Source organism: Pongo pygmaeus, chromosome 9 (genome assembly GCF_028885625.2).
Source record: "Pongo pygmaeus isolate AG05252 chromosome 9, NHGRI_mPonPyg2-v2.0_pri, whole genome shotgun sequence".
In the NCBI taxonomy this organism is placed as follows: Eukaryota; Metazoa; Chordata; class Mammalia; order Primates; family Hominidae; genus Pongo; species Pongo pygmaeus.
In genome coordinates, this window is record NC_072382.2 from 113,673,877 (window position 1) to 113,697,365 (window position 23,489).

At 45.4% G+C, this 23,489-nt stretch overlaps 1 protein-coding gene across 3 annotated transcripts in view; it reads left to right on the top strand.

Annotated features, from left to right (window-relative positions):
* The window catches only part of DIXDC1 (DIX domain containing 1), a 91,878-nt gene that overhangs the window by 30,366 nt on the left and 38,023 nt on the right, over positions 1-23,489 (top strand). For 2 of the 3 annotated variants that reach the window (XM_054440248.2, XM_054440247.2), the window contains 4 exons: positions 7,912-8,041; positions 11,686-11,811; positions 17,248-17,479; positions 18,101-18,208. In XM_054440248.2, coding sequence (XP_054296223.2) covers positions 7,912-8,041; positions 11,686-11,811; positions 17,248-17,479; positions 18,101-18,208 — 596 coding nt within the window. Of the gene's footprint in view, positions 1-7,911; positions 8,042-11,685; positions 11,812-17,247; positions 17,480-18,100; positions 18,209-20,162; positions 21,027-23,489 lie in introns of those variants that run through there. The other variant, XM_054440250.2, reaches the window with a different exon arrangement.

Sequence of the window (23,489 nt, forward strand, 5' to 3'; positions counted from 1 at the left end):
CCCAGCTAATTATTGTATTTTTAGTAGAGACGAGGTTTCACCCTGTTGGCCAGGCTGATCTCGAACTCCTGACCTCAAGTGATCCTCCTGCGTTGGCCTTCTAAAGTGCTGGAGTTACAGGCTTGAGTCACCATGCCCGGCCTAAAATAAATAATTACAGTAATGGATTAATAGCAGAAATAAAAAATAAAGTAAATATCCATGATATACTGATATAAATAAATAAATAGGGGAGAGGGCCAGGCATGGGAGTTCATGCCTGTAATCCCAGCACTTTGGGAGGCTGAGATGGGAGGATCACTTGAGCCCGGAAGTCTGAGAGCAGCCTGAGCAACATAGTGAGACTCTGTCTCTACAAAAAAAACAAAAATAATAATTAGCTGAGCATGGTGGTGCATGCCTGTAGTCCCAGCTACTAAGTAGGCTGAGGCAAGAGGATTGCTTGAGCCCAGGAAGTCAAAGCACAGTGAGCTGTGTTTGTGGCACTGTACTCCAGCCTGGGCAACAGAGTGAGACCCTGTCTCAAAAAATAAATAAATATGTAAATAAATAAATGGGGGAGGAGAGAGTTCTTCCTCACAGTTGGAATTACAATTAATAAATGTAGGAGGAATGACAGAATTAGAAAATCATCATTTGGGAACCACCATAATAATAACTGTAGCAGGAAAGAAAAATCAATAAATGTTAAATTTGAAATGGATGGGAAAAGCGATGATGAGAAAGAGGATATTTTCATAGTCTCAAAGCATCTTCCCACAAATACTAATTCATTACAAAGGGAAAAAGAGCAACTTTACAGTAGAGAAATGTGGCAGATACTACCTTAACCAAGTGACCGAAGTTAACTTCAATAACGAGATGTATTGGCATCATGTGCCTTTTGGTATGGTTCGCTGAGAAGAGCACAATGTGACTTCTGTGGTTTTCTTGCCAAAATTCCATAACCTGAATTTGGTTATGAGAAAACTTCAGATAAACCCAAATTGTGGGACATTGTACAACATAACTGGCCAGCACTCTTCAAAATTGTCAAGGTCGTGAAAGACAAAGAAAGACTGCGCAGCTGTTCCAGATTGGAGGAGATGGAAGAGACGTGGCAGCCTAGTGCACTGTGAGATCTTGGAAGGGATCCTGGACCAGATAAAGGACATTAGTGGGACAGTTGGTGAAATTTGAACCAAGTTTAGATTAGGTAATGGTATTTTCTCACTGTTAGTGATGGCAGCGGCAGTCCATCTGGAGCAGCTGTTGCCATGATGCTGGCTGCAGTGGGGCAGGTGTGGCTGGGGTGACACACTCCACAGAGCTGGCGGGAGCCAGGGACAGGCAGAAGCCTGCCCCCTCTGAGTTGGCAGGGTGGGAGCTTCATGCTGTCTGGGTGCAGCTGCAGCTGCAGACCTGGGCATCCCTGTGCTCTTGGGGGCCAGGAGCAGGCAGGAGCCCTACCCTCCTGGGTGCAGCTGCAGTCACCAGAGCCCTAGCTGTGGACCCAGGCATCCCTGTGCTCTTGGGGGCCAGGAGCAGGTAGGAGTCCCAGCCTCCCGGGCACAGCTGCAGCCATCCAAGCCATGGCTGTGGACCAGGCATCCCTGTGCTCTTGGGGGCCAGGAGCAGGCAGGAGCCCCAACTCCTCAGGTACAGCTGCAGCTGCAGCTGCCCAAGCCACAGCTGTGGACCCAGGCATCGCTGTACTCTCAGGGGCTAGGCTTGGAAGTGCTTGCTCCTGCTGCCTGGCCTCTCCCGACTCCCTGCACCTGCTCCGATCTTGGAGCAAAGTTGAGGCCAAGCCCGGGCACTGCCACAACCTGGCTGGGTGTGCACAGGGTTGGGGCAGCACTGACATGCCAGCCCGCTGCTGCCTCAGCTCCCTCTGGACTTTGGGTGCCAAAAAGCACTGGAGGGAGGCTGAGGGGGTGCTGTGGGCAGCTCAGCGCTGGCCTACACATGCCCCTTGGCACATGGCAGGAGGCAGACAGGCTCCTGTGTGGAAAGGGGCGGATTCCTGGTGAAGCCCCACCTTCAAACCAGGGAATCCTGAAGCCTGGGGGGCCGGGCTGCCAGCCCTGCAGACTGGAGTGGGAATTTATGGTGTTTTTTCCAGGCCTACCCATGGCCACCCATGAACCAATCAGTATGCACTTCCTCCCCTTTGAAGCCCATCAAAACCCCAGACTCAACCAGACTTGGGAAATGATGGGATAACCTGCCTGCGGAGAGGATCTACCCACTCCAGGGTCTCCTCCCTCATGAATGGTGAGCAGATGATGGGAAAACCAGCTGAGGAGAAGAGCTACCCACTCCAGGGTCTCCTCTCTGTTGAGAGCCGAACACTCACTGGAACACCCTGGCTGTGGAGATGAGCTACCCACTGCATGTCTCCTCCGAGCTGTTCTATTGCTCAATAAAGCTCCTCTTCGCCTTACCCTCCACTTATCTGCATATCTCATTCTCCCTGGATGCAGGGCAGGAACTTGGGACCTGCCAAATGGTGGGGCTGAAAGAGCTATAACACCAACAGGTCTGAAACATGCCCGTTGCTCACCATGTTGCAGGCAACAAGAAGGAGAGAACAGAGAAGGAGAGAAGAGCTACAGAGAGAAGAGCTCCCTTTGGGGAGCCCAGACCTAGGAGCTCCCCAAGCCAGGGCTGTGACACCCTCTTTTGGGCTCTGTGGTTCTTGGCGTCTCCAAACTTCCAGGCACCACCACATTCCCTGGTGCCAGCTGTGGAAGCTGCTTGCAGTATGCTTCGTCCAGCTGCAGCCTCGCAGGGAGCCAGCACCTGTGCCAGTGCCTGGAGCTGCACACCCCACCACAGCCAGTGTGTCTGGCTGTGTGCAGTGTCTGGACCCCATGTTCACTTGCTCACACACCCCTTGCCACTCCACTTGCCCTTGGCAGGCATGGGATCCAAGCCGGCAGCGCAAGCCTGCCAGGCTGAGTGGGCCCAGCGGGCCCAAGCAAAACTCAGGCAAAAGCGCCACTGGCCACAGAGGTTTCCAGCTGCCAAAGTGACACCCAAGGATCCCATAACATTAGCTTCCTGTTTTGATCATTGTACTGTGCTTATGTAAGATGTAAAAATTTGGGCTACCTGGGTAATGGTGAACTCTACCATTTTTGCTACCTTTTTGCTAAGTCTGAGATTGTTTCAGAATGAAAAATAATACTTAGCGGTTTTGAATGACCTCTTAGTGCAAGTCAGCAGTGTGATCTTTTGGCCAAAGGAGGAAGGAAAGAGGAGAAAGAGAAATACAGCATTTTGTTTTTGTTTTTGTTTGTTTTTGAGACGGAGTCTCACTCTGTCGCCCAGGCTGGAGTGCAGTGGCGCAATCTCGACTCACTGCAACCTCCACCTCCCAGGCTCAAGTGATTCTCCTGCCTCAGCCTCCCAAGTAGCTGGGATTACAAGTGCACACCACCACACCCGGCTAATTTTTATATTTTTAGTAGAGACAGGGTTTCACCATGTTGGCCAGGCTGGTCTTGAACTCCTGACCTCAAGTAATCCGCCCACCTTGGCCTCCCAAAGTACTGGGATTACAGGCATGAGCCACTGTGCCTGGCGAAATACAGCATTTTGAATGAAGAAGCTGTATGTCTTCATTACGTCTAGGGAGTATTAGATTCTAGGTGTCATGGTTTCAGAGAGATTTAGAAAAGCAGCAACACTTTTGGCTGGGCGCAGTGGCTCACACCTGTAATCCCAGCACTTTGGGAGGCCGAGGCGGGTGGATCACGAAGTCAGGAGTTCGAGATCAGCCTGGCCAACATGCGGAAACCACGTCTTTACTAAAAATACAGAAATTAGCTGGGCATGGGGGCTGGTGCCTGTAATCTCAGCTTCTCGGGAGGCTGAGGCAGGAGAATTGCTTGAACCCGGGAGGTGGAGGTTGCAGTGAGCCGAGATCATGCCACTGCACTCCAGCCTGGGAGACAAGAATGAAACTCTGTCTTAAAAAAAAAAAGAAAAGAAAAAGAAAAACACCAATACTTTTAACTATTTTATGTAAAGAATAGTTAACCTTGGCTCACATCTCTGCATGTTACTAGGAGCACTTGAGGAATACTGATATACCTTGGTCCCACTCTCAGAAATTCTGACTGCTCTATGGTGGGCCTAGACATTAGTATTTTTCAAAAAGCTTTCCAGGTGATTCTGATTGTTAACCAATGGGGCTGGGAACCCCTTGTTAAGGGAACTGGAATGTTTCGCTGGGAAAAGACTCAAGTCAGCTTCACAAGAATCATATGGGAAAGCTTGGGAAGATAAAGCTTTCTGAGTTCCTACCCTCTGGAGACAACTGGTAGATTTAGGATGACGTCTGCTTATGAAAAACTTCCCTTGTGACCTTGATGTGCAGCTAGGTATGGCAACAGTGGGCTGGGTCAGTGCTTCTCATACTTTCATGTGCATATGAATCACCAGGAGAGCTTGTTAAGATATAGGCTCTGATTCAGTAGGCTGGGGAGGAGCCCAGGAGTCTGCGTTTCTAACAGGCTCCCAGGTGTTGCTGATGCTACTGATCTGGGAAGCACACTTTAGTAGACAGCCGCTTAGTATAGTTTATTACACAAGGGATTCAAGCATTGGATGTGGTGGAGGGAGTGGTTTGATTCAGGTACATCCTGAAAGTTTTAAGGAAGTTATTTAAGCCTCAGCAGTGCATTTATTTAGGCAGCAGTGTGGTAGAGTGGAAAGAGCATTGGCTTGGGAGTCATATCTGGATTCCATATTCATGATTTACTGTTTGGGTAACCATGAACAAGTTATTTCACCGTTTTGTGTCTCTGTTTTCAATGAGGAAAATAAATACAAAAACATCTCCCTGCCAGATTAGCATTACAGAAAATGTGTTTAAAGAACCTAGCACAGCTCTTGATACAAAGTAGGTGTTCAGAAAAGTGACTATTACTGTTTATGCTGTGGAATCCTCTTTTGTTGGAAGACCAGACTGTGAGTAATGTGCATGAAAAGTACTTAATAGTACTAATCAGTTTTGCATCAGAGACGACTTCTACGGGCAAGAAAAAGCTAAGGTTACTTAAGTAGGAATTATCTTGACCTCAAGAAAAATACTTGTTCTTGTTTGTCCCCCACGCAATTAACTTTTGCAGTCATCTTAGTTATTGGCCTGATAAAATGTGACAAATGATTAACTGATTCAAACAAATATTTGTTGAGCACTTGCTACTCTAAGAGTCAAATAATTCTGAACTATTGTGACTCTCTACATAAAGCATATTTCAGGCCTTAGCTCCTTTGAGCTCACTGTCCTCTTTGCTTCTTTTCCTCCTTCAGGAGACCCTCTGAAGCTTGGGGTTCAGGTTGGGCTAATACTCTTATTAGCACCCTATGTACCCCATCATAGCTTTGTTTCTACCAGCCTGCAAGCTGGGGCTTGTAGCCTCATAACTGGGTACAGTGCCTCAAATTATTGTTGAACTGATTGTGTGACATAGGATGCCCTCAGGGAGATCAGAGTCTGTGGTATCTGAGAGGTCAAGGAAGGCTTTCTGAAAAAAGTGATACTTGAGCTGAGATTTAAGAAGAGGCAGGTTGGCTGGGTGCGGTGGTTCGCATCTGTAATCCCAGCACTTTGGGAGGCCTAGGTGGGTGGATCACCTGAGGTCAGGAGTTCAAGACCAGCCTGACCAATATGGTGAAACCCCATCTCTATTACAAATACAAAAATTAGCCGGGCGTGGTGGCAGGCACCTGTAGTCCCAGCTACTTGGGAGGCTGAGATGAGAGAATTGCTTGCACCCGGAAGGCGGAGGTTGCAGTGAGCTGAGATCATGCCACTGCACTCCAGCCTGGGCGACAGAGCAAGACTCCGTCTCCAAAAAAAAAAAAAAAAAAGAGGCAGGAGTTAGAAGGAGGTGGAGCGGCTGGAAAGCATGGTGCATTTGGGGAACTGTACGTAATTCAGATGAGCTGAGCATGGTGGGTATTTGGGGAATTGGGGTGAAGCTGGAGAACAGGTGAAGGCTAGCACGTGACGAGCTTAAATGGCAATTGGATTTTATCTTTGAGGATAATTGGAGACAACAGATTTTAAGCAGGAATGTGTGGAGGGTGGGTTGAGGATGATAATAGATACAAGGAAATTGGTTAGGAGTTTTATATAAAAGCCAGGTAATCAGATCCCACCTGTCACCTTAGTGTTTTTTCTGGGCTTAAGTGCTTTCCCTCAGACCAGAGTGGTTTACTCTAGAGGTGCCCTTTGCCTGGTCTGCTTCTGACTGCACAATGGGAGCAGACCTTGGAGCATCACAGATCTCATCTGGTCCCTGGTGATGGGTGTCTGGCCCACGTGAGGCAGAAGGTGCAGCCAGTTCTGTTCTGTGGAGTAAGTCGGATAGCAAGAGGCCCTTGGTAAATGCATGGACAACATTACTGGGTTTTAATACCATGTCTGCTATGTCCTAGCTATGGGGACATTAGAGAAGTTACATAACCTCTCTGAACCTCATCCATAAAATGGAGATAATGCTAACTCTAGTGTTTTTCTGAGAATTGAATTGGATGACGATGACAAAAAATAATGTCAGTTAGTACATTTAGTAAGCGTCAATTTTATGTCAGGCCCTGGCCCAGGTACCTTCACTAATTAAAACATGGGTCAAACACCAAAAATTGTGTTTAGTTCACGATAGGTACTCAATAAATATTAGATTCCTCCTCCCACCTCCTCCTGATCATTGTACTTCCTACAGTTTGTCAGTGGCTGATGGATTGTTGTCTTAGCACTGTCTTCCAAACGATGTTATTTATTCTCACAAATTGACACAGAGAGAAAATAATGACATTTAATTTATGTTTAGGAAGCAGCCAGTGAGTAATTTCCAACACTGTTTCATTAAGGAAGTACTTGGGGCTTAGGAATCAACTGTATTTTAACCAAATTATAATTTAATACAATTAGCTCTTGAACTTAAATTTTAGGCTCAGGGTCCTGGGCTGCAAAGAAACCGGTCAGAGCTGCTACTTGGACTGTGACATTGTTTGTGTGATATTTTGATATTAGTGCCCATCTTTTGACCAAATAATCAGCATAAACATCTGAATACAAGTTCTGTTTAATGGACAAAATGTAATATGTAAGGTTGTCCAAGGGTTGGAATGAGTTGTATGTCCCTACCTAGATGCCTGACCAGTTTCTGATAATACTGGGCCCTAGCTTTGTCTAAAAGTAAATGAAAATGCCTCTTAGTCTTCAGTAACATTGCTCACTATAGCCTTTCTTTTTCCTTCTTTGTGTAGGTTTTCGGTAACCAGATCCTCTTTGACAATATAAAGCATGGATTAAAACTAACTCTGTAGCAATCCTAGGATTATTGGCTCAGGAGAATAAATCTTGGGTTGACTGTGAGATGATTTCACTTAAGTCTCATTTTGAAGAAAGCAGCTATGGGAGAGGCAGCTCTGAGCATGGTTTATTGTTTATTCCTGGTTGCCCAAGAGCAATTCGTATGAGTATCACAGTCTGTTATGCATATGGCATGAGTGATTGTTTCAGAAGTGTGGTGGGTTGCTGGCAGTCGTGAATAGACCTGAAAACTGGCTGTGGTTCTGGGCCAAGCCCTCATCCCTGGTCAACAGAGCAAAACTTGAGGAAAGCAGGAGTCATAGTCATTGAAAGACTCATCTGCTTATGTGTGTCTACAGTGCCACCCAAGTCCGAGGTTAGCTTATCACTGGAGATTAGCATAAAACTAGAGAATTTGTGAACATGCTGTGTGTCTGACCATGATATAATCTTTCTTCTTTCTTTCCTCAAAAATTTCTCCGGCTTCTGGATATAGGTTGTTTATCATACCCCAGTCACAAATGCTTCCTCAGAGGGTATGAGGTAAGGGCTGAGATTAATATGCCTTTCCCTTACTTATATCTTTTATTTTCCAGCAACAGCTGCAGGCGTATGTGGCCTGGGTGAATGCACAGCTGAAGAAGAGGCCAGCAGTGAAGCCTGTGCAGGACCTGCGACAAGATCTCCGGGATGGGGTGATCCTGGCATATCTCATCGAGATTGTTGGTCAGTTGGCCCTGGACTCTGATACTAGAGTACATAGATCAGAACCTGGCCTTCTTTATCCTTCTTATGCCCTTTAGAGCAGGTTATTTTTTCTTTAGAATATATGGCAGTGGAGGTAGAGAAGACTTAAAATACTTGCCCAAGGTTAATTCATTTATTTATTAGTCAATAAACATTGTGTCCCAGGCACTGTATTATGCTTTGGGAATATGAGGATGAGAATAGTCCATGCTCTCAAGAGTCTAACAAACTAGTTGGAAAGGCTGGAAAGTGAAGTCAATTCCATTAATGTACTTAGTACTCCAGTGGGGTAAGCACAGATGGGAGCACATAGGAGGGACACCCAGCCCAGTCTTAGGGGCTCAGGGATTGGCTTACCAGAATTGATGTCTCAACTGAGGCCTACCAGAAGAATTGGTATCTAAACCAAGGCCAGAGAAGGAAGTAGTAGTCAGGCAAAAAGAGAGATGTTACTGGCAAAAGGACCCCTCTACCGTAATACTTCATAAAAGGTTTTTTCCTCTTGAACCCTGGGGTTGTTGCCAGTCATTCTTACTAGATGGTACCATAACCTTATTTCCATAGCATTTGTCCATATTTCTATTATTTCTCTCATCGAATGGTAATTATGTGGTAATCATTTGATTACCTATCCTGTGTGATCTGAGCTCTTTAAGAGCAGGTATAGTATAATATTTTTCTGTTTATGCAAGCTCTAGCCAAATGCACATAATAGGTTCTCAAACATTTATTGTTACATTAGTTAGCTGACTTTGCTTTGAGTTCTTGAGGGATATAGGACCTGCAAGTGGTACGGAAGAAGCCAGGTTTGCAACAAGCAGCCCATCCATGAATACCTCATTGGGACAGTTTATGAATTCATCAGAGTATTCATCTGTAATGATGGTAATAATGGCAACGGTAATAGCAACTGCTAGGATTGAACACTTTCTATCTTGTTTAATTTTATTTAATCATCACATCTTTGGGAAGCAATATTATCTCCACTTTTAGGAAACAAGCTTAAAAGAGAAGATTTATAAAAATAAATAGTACTTAGTATGAGTCAAACAAAATAGCTAAGCATGCTATTTTGATTTATTTATGATAGGTGTATAATATGACTAGTACTATTGTATTCATTTTATGAGACTTAGAGAGGCTAAGCAACTTTACAAAGTCACGTAACTATAAGTGCCAAAGTAGAGGTACAAACCTAGATCTGCTTTAATTCCAAAGCCTGTTTTAAACATTTAATGTTCCATGTATTTGAATAGGTTATACATGGACTAGTAGGAAATCCAGATGTACAAAAGGATGTAAGATCAAATCTCCCTTTTCCACTTATGTCCCCCCACCAGCTACCCATTTTTCCTTCTAGAGGTAGCTAGTGTTAGCAGTTTCTTGCATTTCTTCCCAGAGAAACTTCCCATTCTATGTCTATACAAGTAATATGAATATGTATTCTTATTTTTCCAAAACCTAGGCCCCTTTTTTCCCGTTCCCTCCCCTGCAAAACCCAGGGCTTTTTTTTTTTTTTTTTTTTGAGACGGAGTCTTGCTCTGTTGCCAGGCTGGAGTGCAGTGGCGTAATCTCGGCTCACTGCAGCCTCCACCTCCTGGGTTCAAGCAATTCTCCCGCTTCAGCCTCCCAAGTAACTGGGACTACAGGCGTGCACCACCACGCCAAGCTAATTTTTGTATTTTTTAGTAGAGACGGGGTTTCACCATGTTGGCCAGGATGGTCTCGATCTCTTGACCTCGTGATCTGCCTGCCTCGGCCTCCCACAGTGCTGGGATTACAGGTGTGAGCCACCGCATCCAGCCAAAACCCAGGTTCTTAAACACAACTTTCTATTGTGACTTTGCTAGATAGAAAAGCTCCTCACAAAATTTTGCCTATACTCACTGGATCCACTTCCTTATTTCCTATGCTTTCTTTAATCTGTTCTTATCAGGCTTTTGATCCCACTCCACTGAAACCACCTTCCTCAAGGTCATATCAAATCCAGTGGCCAAGCCTCCCCCTTATCAAATCCAGTGGCTAGGCCTCAGACCTCATTTTATTCAACATAGCAGTACTTGACATAGTTGATAACGCCCTTCTCTTCAAAGACTTTCTTTACTTGGCTTCCAGAATCCTATTAACTTCTAGTTTTCTTCCTTCCTCTCAGGCTTCTTTCATTTGTTTTGCTGGCTTTTCATTTCCTTCCTGACCTCTAATGCTGGAGTGCTGCAGGTTCAGCCCTCTTATATATTCTCTACTCCTAAGTGATTTCTTCCTAAATTTGTATCTTTAGGCTTGAATTTTTCCTTGAGTTCTAGACATGAATATCCAACATCTCTACTTGGATGTCTAACATAGAACTCAAATTTCACACATCCTAATCAGAAATTTGGATGTCCTTCCCCCTACCAATCCCGTTATTCTCCAAGTTTCTTCATCTGAGTAACACACTGCATTATCATTTGCCTAGGTGTTAAAGCAGAACACTTAGAAGGTGTCCTTAATTGTCCTTTTTGTCATATATTATATCGAATCCTTCATATGTGCCGTCTGCTTTGTATTCACAATATACCTGATATCTAACTTCTCATCAGTCAGCCTCTTCCACTCTAGCCCAAACCATCATGTCCTGCCTTGACTATTTTCATCATCCTTCGGACTGATCTCCCTGTTTCCTCTCTCCATAGTCTATTTCCACGCAGAGTCCATTTTATTTATTTTATTATTTTTTTATTTTTGTAGAGATGGGGTTTTCACCATCTTGCCCAGGCTAGTCTTGAACTCCTGAGCTCAGGCAATTCCCCTGCCTTGGCTTCCCAAAGTGCTAGGATTACGGGCACGGGCGTAAGCCATGGCGCCCTGCCAGTCAACTTTTAAAAACATAAACCAGATTATGTCACTCCCTTGTCTCAGACTCTCCATTGGCTGCTCATTACACTTAGGATAAAATTCAGGCCCTTTGCTGTGGTCCAGAAAGCCCCACATGCCCTGGCCTTGCTTGCCTGTCTAGCCTTTCCTAGGGCTTGACTCCTTGCTCACTCCCCCAGCCACACTACTCTTGCTGTTCTTCAGGTAAGCGGAGCTTGGGGTTTGTCCCTGTGGTTCCTCAGTCTGGAATGCTTCCTCCTCAAATCTTAACATGCTTTACTTTATTCAAGGTGCTGCCAAATGTATTATCAGAGAGACCATGGTCACTGTACTTTATTTTTCTTCAAGCACTTATCGCTACTATGAAATTATATTAAACACTTACTTGTTAACTTGATTGTTGTCTGCCACTCCTGCAGATATAAATTCTATGAAGGGAGGGACTTTATTGTTCTTTTTCTCTCCCATTTCTCTGGTGCCCAGAATAGTGAGTACTTGCCACTCAGTAGATGCTGAGTGAGTATTTGCTGACTGAATAAATGTACACACAGTAACTTCACAGACCCCTAAGTATAAATTTGAAAGCCTTCCAAAAGGCTTTCATTTTCCTATTTCCCATCTAAATGACAAACACCAGGACTTAACTCATTTATATATTCATGTATAATGTTGGTGTTCACATCAAATCTTCCCTTCCTCTGTGTCTAGCTGCTATGAAACTTTGATAATATCCCTCCCTATAACTTCCTATATTTTCTGTCTCCTAACAGCAGGAGAAAAGCTGAGTGGGGTACAGCTGAGTCCCAGTAACCAACAGGAGATGAAGAATAATGTGGAGAAAGTGCTACAGTTTGTGGCCTCTAAAAAGATTCGTATGCACCAGACTTCAGCTAAAGGTCAGTGCCTCATCACATCCTTGGTGCACGAGTATACTCAACGTTAACCAGTGAGTGCTAGCCTCAGGAAAATCCTTGGTTGTAACCTGGGGGGAGATAGAAAGTCTCCATTCATTTTATTTTATTTTTTATTTTATATTTCATGATTATTATTTTTTGTGACGGAGTTTCACTCTTCTTGCCCAGGCTGGAGTGCAATGGCACAATCTTGGTTCACTGCAACCTCTGCCTCTCTGGTTCAAGTGATTCTCCTGCCTCAGCCTCCCAAGTAGCTGGGATTACAGGCATGTGCCACCATGCCTGGCTAATTTTGTATTTTTAGTAGATATGGGGTGTCACTGTGTTGGTCAAGCTGGTCTCGAAATGCTGACCTCAAGTGATCCACCCGCCTCGCCTTGGCCTCCCAAAGTGCTGGGATTACAGGCATGAGCCATTGTGCCCGGGCATTCATTTTAATTGAATACAGATTTGCTTGAGTGTATGTCGGAAAATTAGTGGTTAGAGAAGAAATTATGGTCGGGCATGGTGGCTCTTAACCTATAATCCCAGCACTGGGAGGCCAAGGCAGGAGGATCACTTGAGCCCAGGAGTTTGAGACCATCCTGGGCAACATAGTGAGGCTCTGTCTCTATTTTTTAAAAAAGAGAGAAGAAATTACAATATTGGGATAATAATTTTAGAATTTATCATTTAAGTTATCAAAAATGAAGAGATTATGTTTTTTAAGTTCCTTGGGTTTCATGACAAAATATTATTTAAGATATTCATACCCTACATTTTTTCCATCTAGTTTTTTACAAGGGAAATATTTTATAGCCCTTTTTTGGATATCATAGAACATTCTAGGCAGGATGAAAGCAGCTCCGTGACCTCTGCATCTGCCCTCTTCTGTAGTGGCTTGACCCAGATGGGTTTGCTGGGCTATTTTGAGCCCAGGCTTCAAGGGAGGAACAATGTAGGTGTTCTTAGAGAGCATAGGCTCCCTAGTTCTCTTGCTGTTTCTCGAGAACTGACTATAGATCTGGTTTTGTTTCAGCGTCAGTTCTTGGGTCTGATTGCCTTTGGGTCTCATGACAATAGGGGCAGAATGGCTCATGTTGGATTATTATATTAGTGTTCTCTGTGTTTAGATCATTTAGATGGGGCCAATACTGATCATTGAGAGCACCTTGTAGAAGGTATCAAAGAATCCTTCACCACTCCTTCTCAACATAGTACTGGCATTCCTAGCCAGAGCAATCAGGCAAGAGAAAGAAATAAAAGGCATCCAAATAGGAGAAGAAAAAGTCAAACTATCTCTCTTCACTGATGATTTGATTCTATACCTAGAAAACCCCAAAAGGCTCTGCCAAAAGGCTCTTAGAACTGATAAATGACTTGAGTAAAGTTTCAGGATATAAAATCAGTGTGCAAAAATCAGTAGAATTTATTTTACTTTTTTGAGATGGAGTTTTGCTTTGTCACCCAGACTGGAGTTCAGTGTCGTGATCTCACCTCACTGCAACTTCCGCCTCCTGGGTTCAGGTGATTCTCCTGCCTCAGCCTCCTGAGTAGCTGGGACTACAGGCATGCACCACCATGCCTGACTTATTTTTGTATTTTTGTAGAGACGGGATTTCATCATGTTGGCCAGCATGGTCTTGAACTCCTGACCTCAAGTGATCCACCTGCCTCAGCCCCCCAAAGTGCTGGGATTATAGGCATGAGCCACTGCACCTGGCCAAATCAGTTGCATTTCTATACACCAATAACATTCTAGCTGAGAGACAAATTATGAACACAATCCCACTTACAATGACCACACACAAAAAAGAAATATCTAGGAATACATCTAACCAAAGAGGTAAAAGAAATTCAAAATATAAAAATTAGCCGGGCGTGGTGGTGCATGCCTGTAGTCCCAGCTACTCAGGAGGCTGAGACAGGAGAATAGCTTGAAACCAGGAGGCCGAGGTTCCAGTGAGCCGAGATTGCACCACTGCACTCCAGCCTGGGTGACAGAGCGAAACTCTATCTCAAAAAAAAAAAAAAAAAAAAAAAATAGAACAAAGCTACAAAGCTGGGGTGTACCATTACCTGACTTCAAACTATACTACAAGACTACGGTAACCAAAACAACATGGTACTGGTATAAAAACAGACACATAGACCAATGGAACAGACTAGAAATAAAGTGTGGAAATAAAGTTCCACACCTACAACCATGTGATCTTTGACAAACTCAACAAAAATAAGCAATGAGGAAAAGAATCCCTATTCAATAAATGGTGCGGGGTTAACTGGCCAGCCATATGCAGAAGAATGAAACTAGATCCCTGTCTATCATCGTATACAAAAATTAACTCAAGATGGAATAAAGACTTAAATATAAGACCTTGAACTATAAAAATCCTAGAAGAAAACCTAGGAAATAACCCTTCTTGATATTGGCATTGGCAAAGAATTTATTACTAAATCCTCAAAGCAATTGTAACATAAACAAAAATTGATAATTGGAATCTAATTAAGCTAAAGAGCCTCTGCATAGCAAGAGAAACTGTCAAGGGAGTAAGCAGATAGCCTATAGAATGGGAGGAAATTTTCACAAACTATGAATCTGACAAAGGTCTAATATCTAGAATCTATAGGGAACTTAACAAGCAAAAACAAATAACCCTATTAAAAAGTTGGCAAAGGACATGTACAGATACTTCTCAAAAGAAGACATACAAGTGGCCAAAAAACATGAAGAAAAGCTCATCAACACTAATCAGATAAATGCAAATCAAAACCACAATGAGATACTATCTCACACCAGTCAGGATGGCTTTTGTTAAAAAGTAAAAAAATAACAGATGTTGGCGAGGCTGTGGAGAAAAGGGGACACATATATTGTTGGTGGGAATGTAACTTTGTCCAGCCACTGTGGAAAGTAGTTTGGAGATTTCTCCAAGAACTACAGCAATCCCATTACTGGGTATATACCCAAAGGAAAATAAATCATTCTACCAAAAGGACACATGCACCCGTAGGATCATCGCGCGCCATTCACAACAGCAAAAACATGGAATCAACCGAGGTGCCCATCAACAGTGCAGTGAATAAAGAAAATGTGATATATATATATGTGGTGTATATACCATAGGTATATATAAATGTGGTATATATATATATATAAAAGAGGATACTATACAGCCATAAAAAAAAAAAATCATGTCCTTTGCTGCAACATGGATGCAGCTGGAGGCCATTATCCTAAGCAAACTAATGCAGAACCAGCAAACCAAACACCATTATGTTCTTACTTATAATTAGGAACTAAACATTGGGTGCACATTGGGACATAAAGATGGGAACAATAGAAACTGGGGACTACTAGAGGAGGGAGAGAGGGAGGGGGGAAGGGCTGCAAACTACCTGTTGGGTACTGTGCTCACTATCTGGATGATGAGTTCAATCGTACCCTAGACCTCAGCATCACACAATATACCTTTGTAACAAACCTGCATGTGTACCACCTGCTTCTGAAACAAAAGGTGAAAAAGAAAAAAACAAACACAAATAATCCTTTTCCAAGACTTGTATATTTAAAGGCTACAAAGCTAAAAAATAAAATAAAATTTTACCCATTTCCTTACATTGACTTTCACCAGACTTACCACACTGTTTTCTGCCTACATTCCTCTTTTATTTCTAGGGCAAAATTTAGAGTTCCACGATACTTCTGATCTGGTTCCCATGTGGAGTGGGCTTGGGGATCTGGCCCATTAAAGTCAGCTATTTTGAGGGAACACTGCCATTTAGGACATCATTGTCATTTACCTGGAGAAGTGTAACAGTCTGAGTTAGTCCCGCAGCATTGATTTTTGTCCCCTTCTCATCTGCTCTCCACACTGCAGTCAGAATGATCTTTCTAAGAGTACATGTACTCATGCCACTCCTCCGTATCTGAGTGAGGACCCTTAGGATAAAACCCAGAGTCCTTCCTGTGGCCTCCCATGCCCTGTGTGATCCACCCTGTGATTCAACCCCTGCTGCCTCACCTTTCCCTGTCCCCCCCTGCATTCTGGGCTCTGGCTATGCTGAACTTCTTTCACTTCCTCCACCACAGTGCTGTGCCACAGAAATAGAATGCAAGTCACATAGGCAACTTAAGGGTTTCTAATAGCGGGCCGGGTGCCGTGGCTCACACCTGTAATCCCAGCACTTTGGGAGGCTAGGCCTCCCTGATCACACTCCTGGTCACTTGAGGTCAGGAGTTCAAGACCAGCGTGGCCAACATGGTGAAACCCTATCTCTACTAAAAATACACACATTAGCTGGGCGTGGTGGTGGGCACCTGTAATCCCAGCTACTCAGGAGGCTGAGGCAGGAGAATTGCTTGAACCCAGGAGGCAGAGGTTGCAGTGAGCCAAGATCGAGCCATTGCTTTCCAGCCTGGGTGATACAGTGAGACTCTGTCTCAAAAAAAAAAAAAAAAAAGAGTTTCTAATAGCCACATCATAAAAAAAGAAACAGGTGGGCCAGGCGCAGTGGCTCACGCTTGTAATCCCAGCACTTTGGGAGGCTGAGGCAGGCGGATCACCTGAGGTCACGAGTTCAAGACCAGCCTGGCCAACATGGTGAAACCCCATCTCTACTAAAAATATAAAAAATTAGCTGGGCGTGGTGGCGGGCACCTGTAATCTCAGCTACTCAGGAGGCTGAGGCAGGAGAATTGCTTGAACCTGGGAGGTAGAGGCTGCAGTGAGCCAAGGTCACGCCATTACACTCCAGCCTAGAGAACAAGAGTGAAACTGCATCTCAAAAAAAAAAAAAAAAGGTGAGATTAATTTTAATAATATTTCATTTAACTCAATATATCCAAAATACCATTTCATGAAATCAATATAAAAAGTTATCGAGATATTTTATATTTTGGGGGCATGTGTGTATGCTAAGTACATACTCTACTTAGAGCACATTTCATTTCAGACTAGTGACTTTTTAAGTGTTTGATAGCTACAGGTGGCTAATGGTTCCCATATTAGATGGCATAGCTCTAATATATCATGCTCTCTCCCACTTCAAGACCTTTATACCTGCTGTTCCCTCTTCCTGGAATACTCTTTGTCTTTCTCTTGTCTAACTAATGTGCTACTCTTTGTCAATCAAGTCTCAGTTTAGAACCCACTTCCTCTAGGAATCCTTCTCTGAGCCATCTAGATAAGATGTCTCTACTCTGACCTCCCAAAGAATCCTGTACTTCTCTTATCAAAACACGTGATCTTACTTTATTGTCATTGCTGTTATATATTCGGTCTCCCTTGTTGCCCAGAGCTTTGTGAGGACTGAGACTCTGACTGCCTTGCTTACCTGTATCACTAGCAATATGTATTAAATGCAGAAGTCCTCAGCTTTTGCCTCCCTCTTAGGACCTCTTGGTCTGTTTTATTCTTGGTCCATTTTATCCTTCAGATATTGTGGATGGAAACCTGAAGTCTATCATGAGGCTGGTCCTTGCCTTGGCAGCTCATTTCAAACCTGGCTCTAGCAGGACGGTGAACCAAGGACGGGACTCCAGAGCCCCTCTGCAAAGTCACCGACCACACTGTGCCACTGCTGTTGCCCAGGGAGCAGCTGCTGCTCTGGCCGATGTGTGTCATGACATGTCCCGATCAGGACGGGATGTCTTTCGATATAGACAGAGGTAAGGGTAGAAATCCGGGGGTGGGAACTAATCCCTCTCTCTGATACTTCTTCTGTTAGATGATACAGTGCAGTAGATAGAAACGTCACCCAAACAGCCCCAGATTGCAGAAAAGAACATGGAGTGGGGAGGTAGGGGAGGGCACTCTCAAAAGAGAAAAGCCTTTTCTTCTGAGATGTTTATTTTTATTTTGCATTTAGCGAAAGTAAAGGAATCTTATGTGTAAGTTTTTGCTCTGGTGCCCAAAATTTAAATATACACTTTTGGCACAGTGTGTTTTCTTCACTGGGAGGTCCGTGGGAGCAGTGTTCCAGTTCATCTAGAGGAAGCTCTACTCTGGAAAGTACCCAAAGGTCAGGGTGTCTTGGGAGTCATGGCAGGAAATGCTTTGTGGGTTGTGTATCTGCTAAGAGAGAGCAGGACCCTGAGGTGTTGCAGAGATTGGTGAATTACTTGTTTTTTGTCTGCCTTCCCTGCTAGGTACCAAGTGTCTTTGAGGCAGGGGTTTTGTCTTACTCATCCATGTATACTGCTCGCAGAGTGGCAGTCTATCTGTACTTGTTGAGTTGATCTGATCTGAAGGACTGACACCTTCCCTTTGCTGGGGTCCTTTGACTTTAGGAACAGCAGCATGGATGAGGAAATTGAGAATCCATACTGGAGCGTGCGGGCCCTAGTGCAGCAGTACGAAGGGCAACAAAGGTCCCCGTCTGAATCCAGCTGCTCCAGGTAACTGTGGCCTCTGAAACCTGAATTCTGGAGGATTCTCGGAGTTCTCGGCTTCAAGTAACAATACAAGCAAAAAGGCACCTAAGCCCTTTTTCTTCCCTCAGTTTATGTTTGGCTTTAAAGGGATACCCCTTAGCAGTGCTTTGTGGGTTTGTGCTAGTAGGAGGGTAGGAAGGTAGGGTGGGGTGCTGGTTTATTTCCCACAAATGGAATCTGTGCAGTCCCAGTGCCAGTGCTTAACTGTGACCACATGGGGGCATGACTGGAACCTGTCAGGGCCCAGTCCAGTGGTTCTGACATTTGCATATCAGGTGCCAGTGTTTATGATAGCCAGTTCCATCATGCTGTCCTTGAGCCTAAGTGTAACTCTTAAGTTAAGGCCGGAAAAGTCTGTGTAAAGCTCATAGAAGAGAAGAAATTGAGCAGAGTTGTCTTAGAGCATTAGAATGTTTCCAGCTTTCCTCCACAGGAACTGTGGCTGATTAGTATGCGTTTGAGCAAACTAATGATGTTTGCGACTCTAGCTAAAAGTTGTCTGTATCCTTTAGAGCCAAGTACAGAGACCAAAACAGGATACAGTGCCCTAATAAAAACCTTATCAGTGGCAGAAAAAGATTACTTTACTGGCTTATGTAAATCGTGCTTCTATAAACACTCCCCAGATCATGTTTTTACTAACTTCATTTTGTTGCTGAATCATAATTTATGCTCTAATGACCTTTTCTTTCCTATCCTAACCCTGTGTAATCTGCTGTATTTAGGGCTAATTGTTCCTTGTCTTGTATGTATGTTATGTGTCCTTGTTTTCTTCCTCCTATTTTTTTTTTCTCATAAAATTCCATCCTATTTTGATGCACCATTTCCTAATTTATTGAGGTCATATGGAACTCTTTCTAGTATTTTAATATACTGGTAACCTTGCTAACTTTTTACCTTTTACATTTAATAGGTGTGCTCTTTCTTACTTATAAAATTCACATAACATAAAATTAACCATTAAACATTATAAAGTGTACAATTCAGTGGCATTTAGTATCCTCATAATGTGGTGCGACCATCACCTCTATCCACTCAGAAGACATCTTCATCACCCCAAAAGGAAGCCCCGAGCCCATTAAGCAGCAGGCGTGCTTTTAATGAGAATCTAAATCATTTCTTCCTTGCTTGCTGCTTAGGTTATCACCTGGAGCAGAATTACAGGATGTTTTTGTTGTATGATGAGATCTATTGCTTCCTGCACTTCTGCAGGCCTTTCACTCTTCTGAGCCTGATAGTGCCTGCTAGAGTTGGGGGTAGGAGGAAGAGTGGATTTCTTCCTGAGGGCACCTGCTTTCTCCTCCAAGGCAGGAGGACTGAGGGGAGGGCTGTGAGACTGTGCATGTGTGAATGAGGGGCCCACCGGCTATCAGGCTGCAGTGAGCTAATGGTGACAGTTTTCTAGGAGAGGCGCCAGAGGAGAATTGTTTGCTTTACCTTCTTTTTCACTACTCGATTTTGACATTTTCGTCTAATGCTGACCCCTCATCCAGCTCTTTGGCATGCTGGGTTAGTAGCTGCCTTTTCCTCAGTGAGCCCCTGGGGAAGGAGAGGGCTTCTTGTGGCTATCTGGACCCCAGCAGATTCCCGCACATTCTGAGCCCTCGCCCCCAGGGAGCCCACTTAGTGGCTCTGTGACCCATGAAGAGCCCAGGAGCCCCCAGATGTGGCTTGCTTAGGACGGGAGTGGCTCAGAAGGAAGGATAGCCGCTGGGTGTCTCATTCCCTGCCACTGCTCCTCCAGAGACGCCCCGGGGAAGCCCTGCCAGCCTGTTGCTCCGAAAACCGCATACCAGCCTCACATTGTAGCCAAGCAAAATGATCCTTAGTTGGTTAAAAAGAACACACTAAACGCCAGAGGGGAAGGTGGGAGGGGATAGGTGCTCGGCCAATTTTCCTGGGGAGCGTCAGAGTCTCCATCCCGAGGAGCGGCCAGAGCCCCACGCGGGCCTGACCTGTCCGACCGACCCCTCGTCCACAAAGGAGGGGCTTAGAGTGGAGAAGGCAAGGTTTTTGGTGCGGGGCTTCCCAGCACTCAGACCACCAGAGCCCTCCTCGTGATTCTGCCGATACGCGGCTCTTCCCCTGCCTATCCTGAGGCTCCCAATCTCCTCTCCTCGCATCCCCCAACCCCTCGTCGACGCCCCCACCCCCACCCCGCCCAGCCCCGCCCCTGGCCCTCACCCTCAACCTCCGCCCAGAGCGGTCGGTTGGCCAGCGGAGCTGGCTTGGGTCGGAGCCCGGCTGCCTCGCCGCGTGTGACAGCCCAGGGAGGGAGCAGAGGGAGGGGCGGGGAGGGATCCGGAAGGTGGCACGGAGTGGGATCGCCGCTGGGGACTCGAGGCACAGCCTGCGCCGCCGGGAGCCTCCCTCCCAGTGGGAGATGGGTTGAGATGCCCCCGCCAGGGGGGATGCCCGGCACCGTGCGTCCGCGGAGGCCAAGATGCAGCGGCCAGGGGCCGGCAGCCTGCGAGGGGAGGCAGCTTCCGCCGGGGCCGGGCTGCGGCACAGCCTGAGCGGCCAGGACTGCGCGCTTCAGAGCCTGGAGCATCCCAGTCGCTGGGGCCGAGACGCCGCCGCCGCCGTTCCCACTTCATCCCGCGAGCCGGGCCAGTAGCTCCGCTAGCTGGCCTTCCCGTGGAGGCGTTTTCCAGCCCCAGCGCGGGGAGACATGCCTGAATTTGGGAGCGATGTGACTCTCAGCCTCCCACTTCACCCGGGGACGCAGGCTTGCTGAAGCCCGAGACAGGAGGGGGACTATGGGAGGGACGCAAGTCAAATGGTGAGCTGAAGCCACTCTGGCTTTGGAAGTGGGGGCCTGGGTGGGAGCAGGGGCAGGGCTGGAGGATGCTGTTGGCCAGAGACAGGTAGGGTGGTGGGAGCACTATGTTGGGAGGACCGGCTGCTGACCAGGGGTTATCACTATAAACTACGGTGGGCGTAGGAAGGGGAACCAGCATGCGGGGAGGAGGAGTAGCCCTTGCGCCTGCCAGGGTCTTTGGTGGGGGAGGGCACTTCATGAGGATATAGGACTCTTCCTTATTGCCTATTACCCATTTAAAAAAATTGATTTGAGTGGGATTTGGAAGTATCTTTGCTGCAGGATTGCTTGTCTGATAAATTAAGATAGAAGAGCTATTAGACCTGTGGGAATTAAGAAATGTATCAGCCAGACCTGATCAGTCATTCTCTGACCTCAGAGAGGATTATGAGGCTAAGTAGGGGATTGTTTATAAAATAGGACTTTTAAGCTAATCAGGGAGGAGCCTGTCATATACATAATTAATTAGCATTAAAATATTTTTATCTGACCTGGGGCAGAGGATATAATGCATATTCCTTGTCCATGAGGTACTTCTTAGGGAGGCAGCAGGGTGCCTGCTCTGACATGTGCCTTGGGAGTTGCCTACCTGAGGTCCTTTATCTCTCCACTTGGCCATCGAGTTTCATGGTCTCACCTCTCGGTGGCCTCACATTGGCAGCCTCAATTCAAGAAAGAGAAATGTTGTTTTCCTTTGGCTGCTCTGCCACTCCCCCAGCGGGGTTGGATATCCAGACATCCGCCTCCTTCTGCCCTTATATGGGAGATAACTCTTAGGAAGGAGAAGGAGCTGAGCATGCGTCTGTGCTTTTAGGAAAGCAGTTTTCTAGCATCCTAGGTTCACACTGCACCCTCCTCCCCGACTTTGTCTCACACATACCAACTGTGGTCCAGCAAAGTCAGAGGATGGAACATGTCATCCATAGCACCTTGTCAGATGAGAAAGTGTTGTTTTCTTGTTTCTCAAAGATGAGCAGCTCTTGCAGGCCGCTTTCTACGCTTGGATTCCCATTTCTGTAAGAAGGTAAACGCTGAGGCCTGAGCAGGCACAAATCTATTCTCCTTGTGAATGACATAGTACACTTGGATGAGAGCTTTTCAAGCAGCTAATTCATGTTGGCCTGGAAGTCAAGATTGCCTAAGCGGTGAAAGATGAATAAGAAAGTTCTAGAAAGCAATTGCTATTTCGGAATATCACTTCTTGCCACTCCCTACCCCTCCTGCCTGTTTGGGTTATAGATCTATAGATATGGTTAAGCAACTTTCTTTAATTTGATATTTCAATTTAAAAGCTTTAAAATGTTTTCTGTGGTTCTAAGAAGGAAGAGAATGTATTTCTAATTGAGCTCATTCCCAGCAAAGTGCCTAAAATACGGACAGTGAGGAGGATGAGACACTAGTCCTCAGGCTGCCTCACTGCTTTTGAAGTGCCTGGCTACCTCCACCATGCCTGGCTCTCGTTTTTTACTGGATTCTAGGAAGAAAAAATGTTAACTCCTGATTGTGGTTGTGAGGATTCGCCTGGGAGACTTCAGGGGCACATTAAGTGGGTCAGTGAATCCTAGCCACTTTCACTGTTGTCTGGGTGATAGATTTGGAAAGAATTCCTGAGAGGGGGCTGGGCCAGGAGACCCCTCAGCCCCTGAGATTCTTTCAGTGCTGATGTTCTCAAGGTGCAGTGCAAAGAGAGATGGCTCGAGACTCCTTTTCCCTGTCACATGGAAGCACCAGCCTCACATTCCCATCTTGTCTTGTAGATTTGCTGTTTTTTTGGAGATTTAAAATTCCACTTCCCTGAAAAATCTGCATAGTTCCTTCCAAGGCTAGTAGTTATATCAGAACTTAAGGGCCAGGTATGGTGGCCCACACCTGTAATCCCAGTACAGAGGCTGAGGAGAGAGGATCACTTGAGCCCAGGAGTTTGAGACCAGCCGGGGTAACATGGGGAGACCTTGCTCTACAAAATAATTTAAAAAATAACTTGGCATCATATGCACCTGTAGTCCTAGCTGCTCGGGAGGCTGAGGCAAGAGATTTGCTCAAGCCCATGAGCTTGAGGCTGCCATGAGTTATGATGGAGCCACTGCACTCCAACCTGTGCAAGAGAGTGAGACCCTGTCTCAAAAAAACAAAACAAAACAAAACCTTAAGAATTGTTGAGAAGATTCTGAGGACAATTTGAAAGTATTGTGTCAGAAATATAAATAACTCTTTGATAGGAATAAATCAAGTAAACCCTTACTCCACTATTCCTAGCAGGTCTTTCCCCTTTTGACATATTATCTTTCCCTTGTCATGCTCTAGCTCAATTACTGATATATAACCACTCCTCTGCCCAGCCTGGCAATGTACGCCCTCCAGCAACTTTTCCCCTTGAACCACCCCAACCCTGTACTCTCCTTTGTGATCAGCTCAGAGCTGATC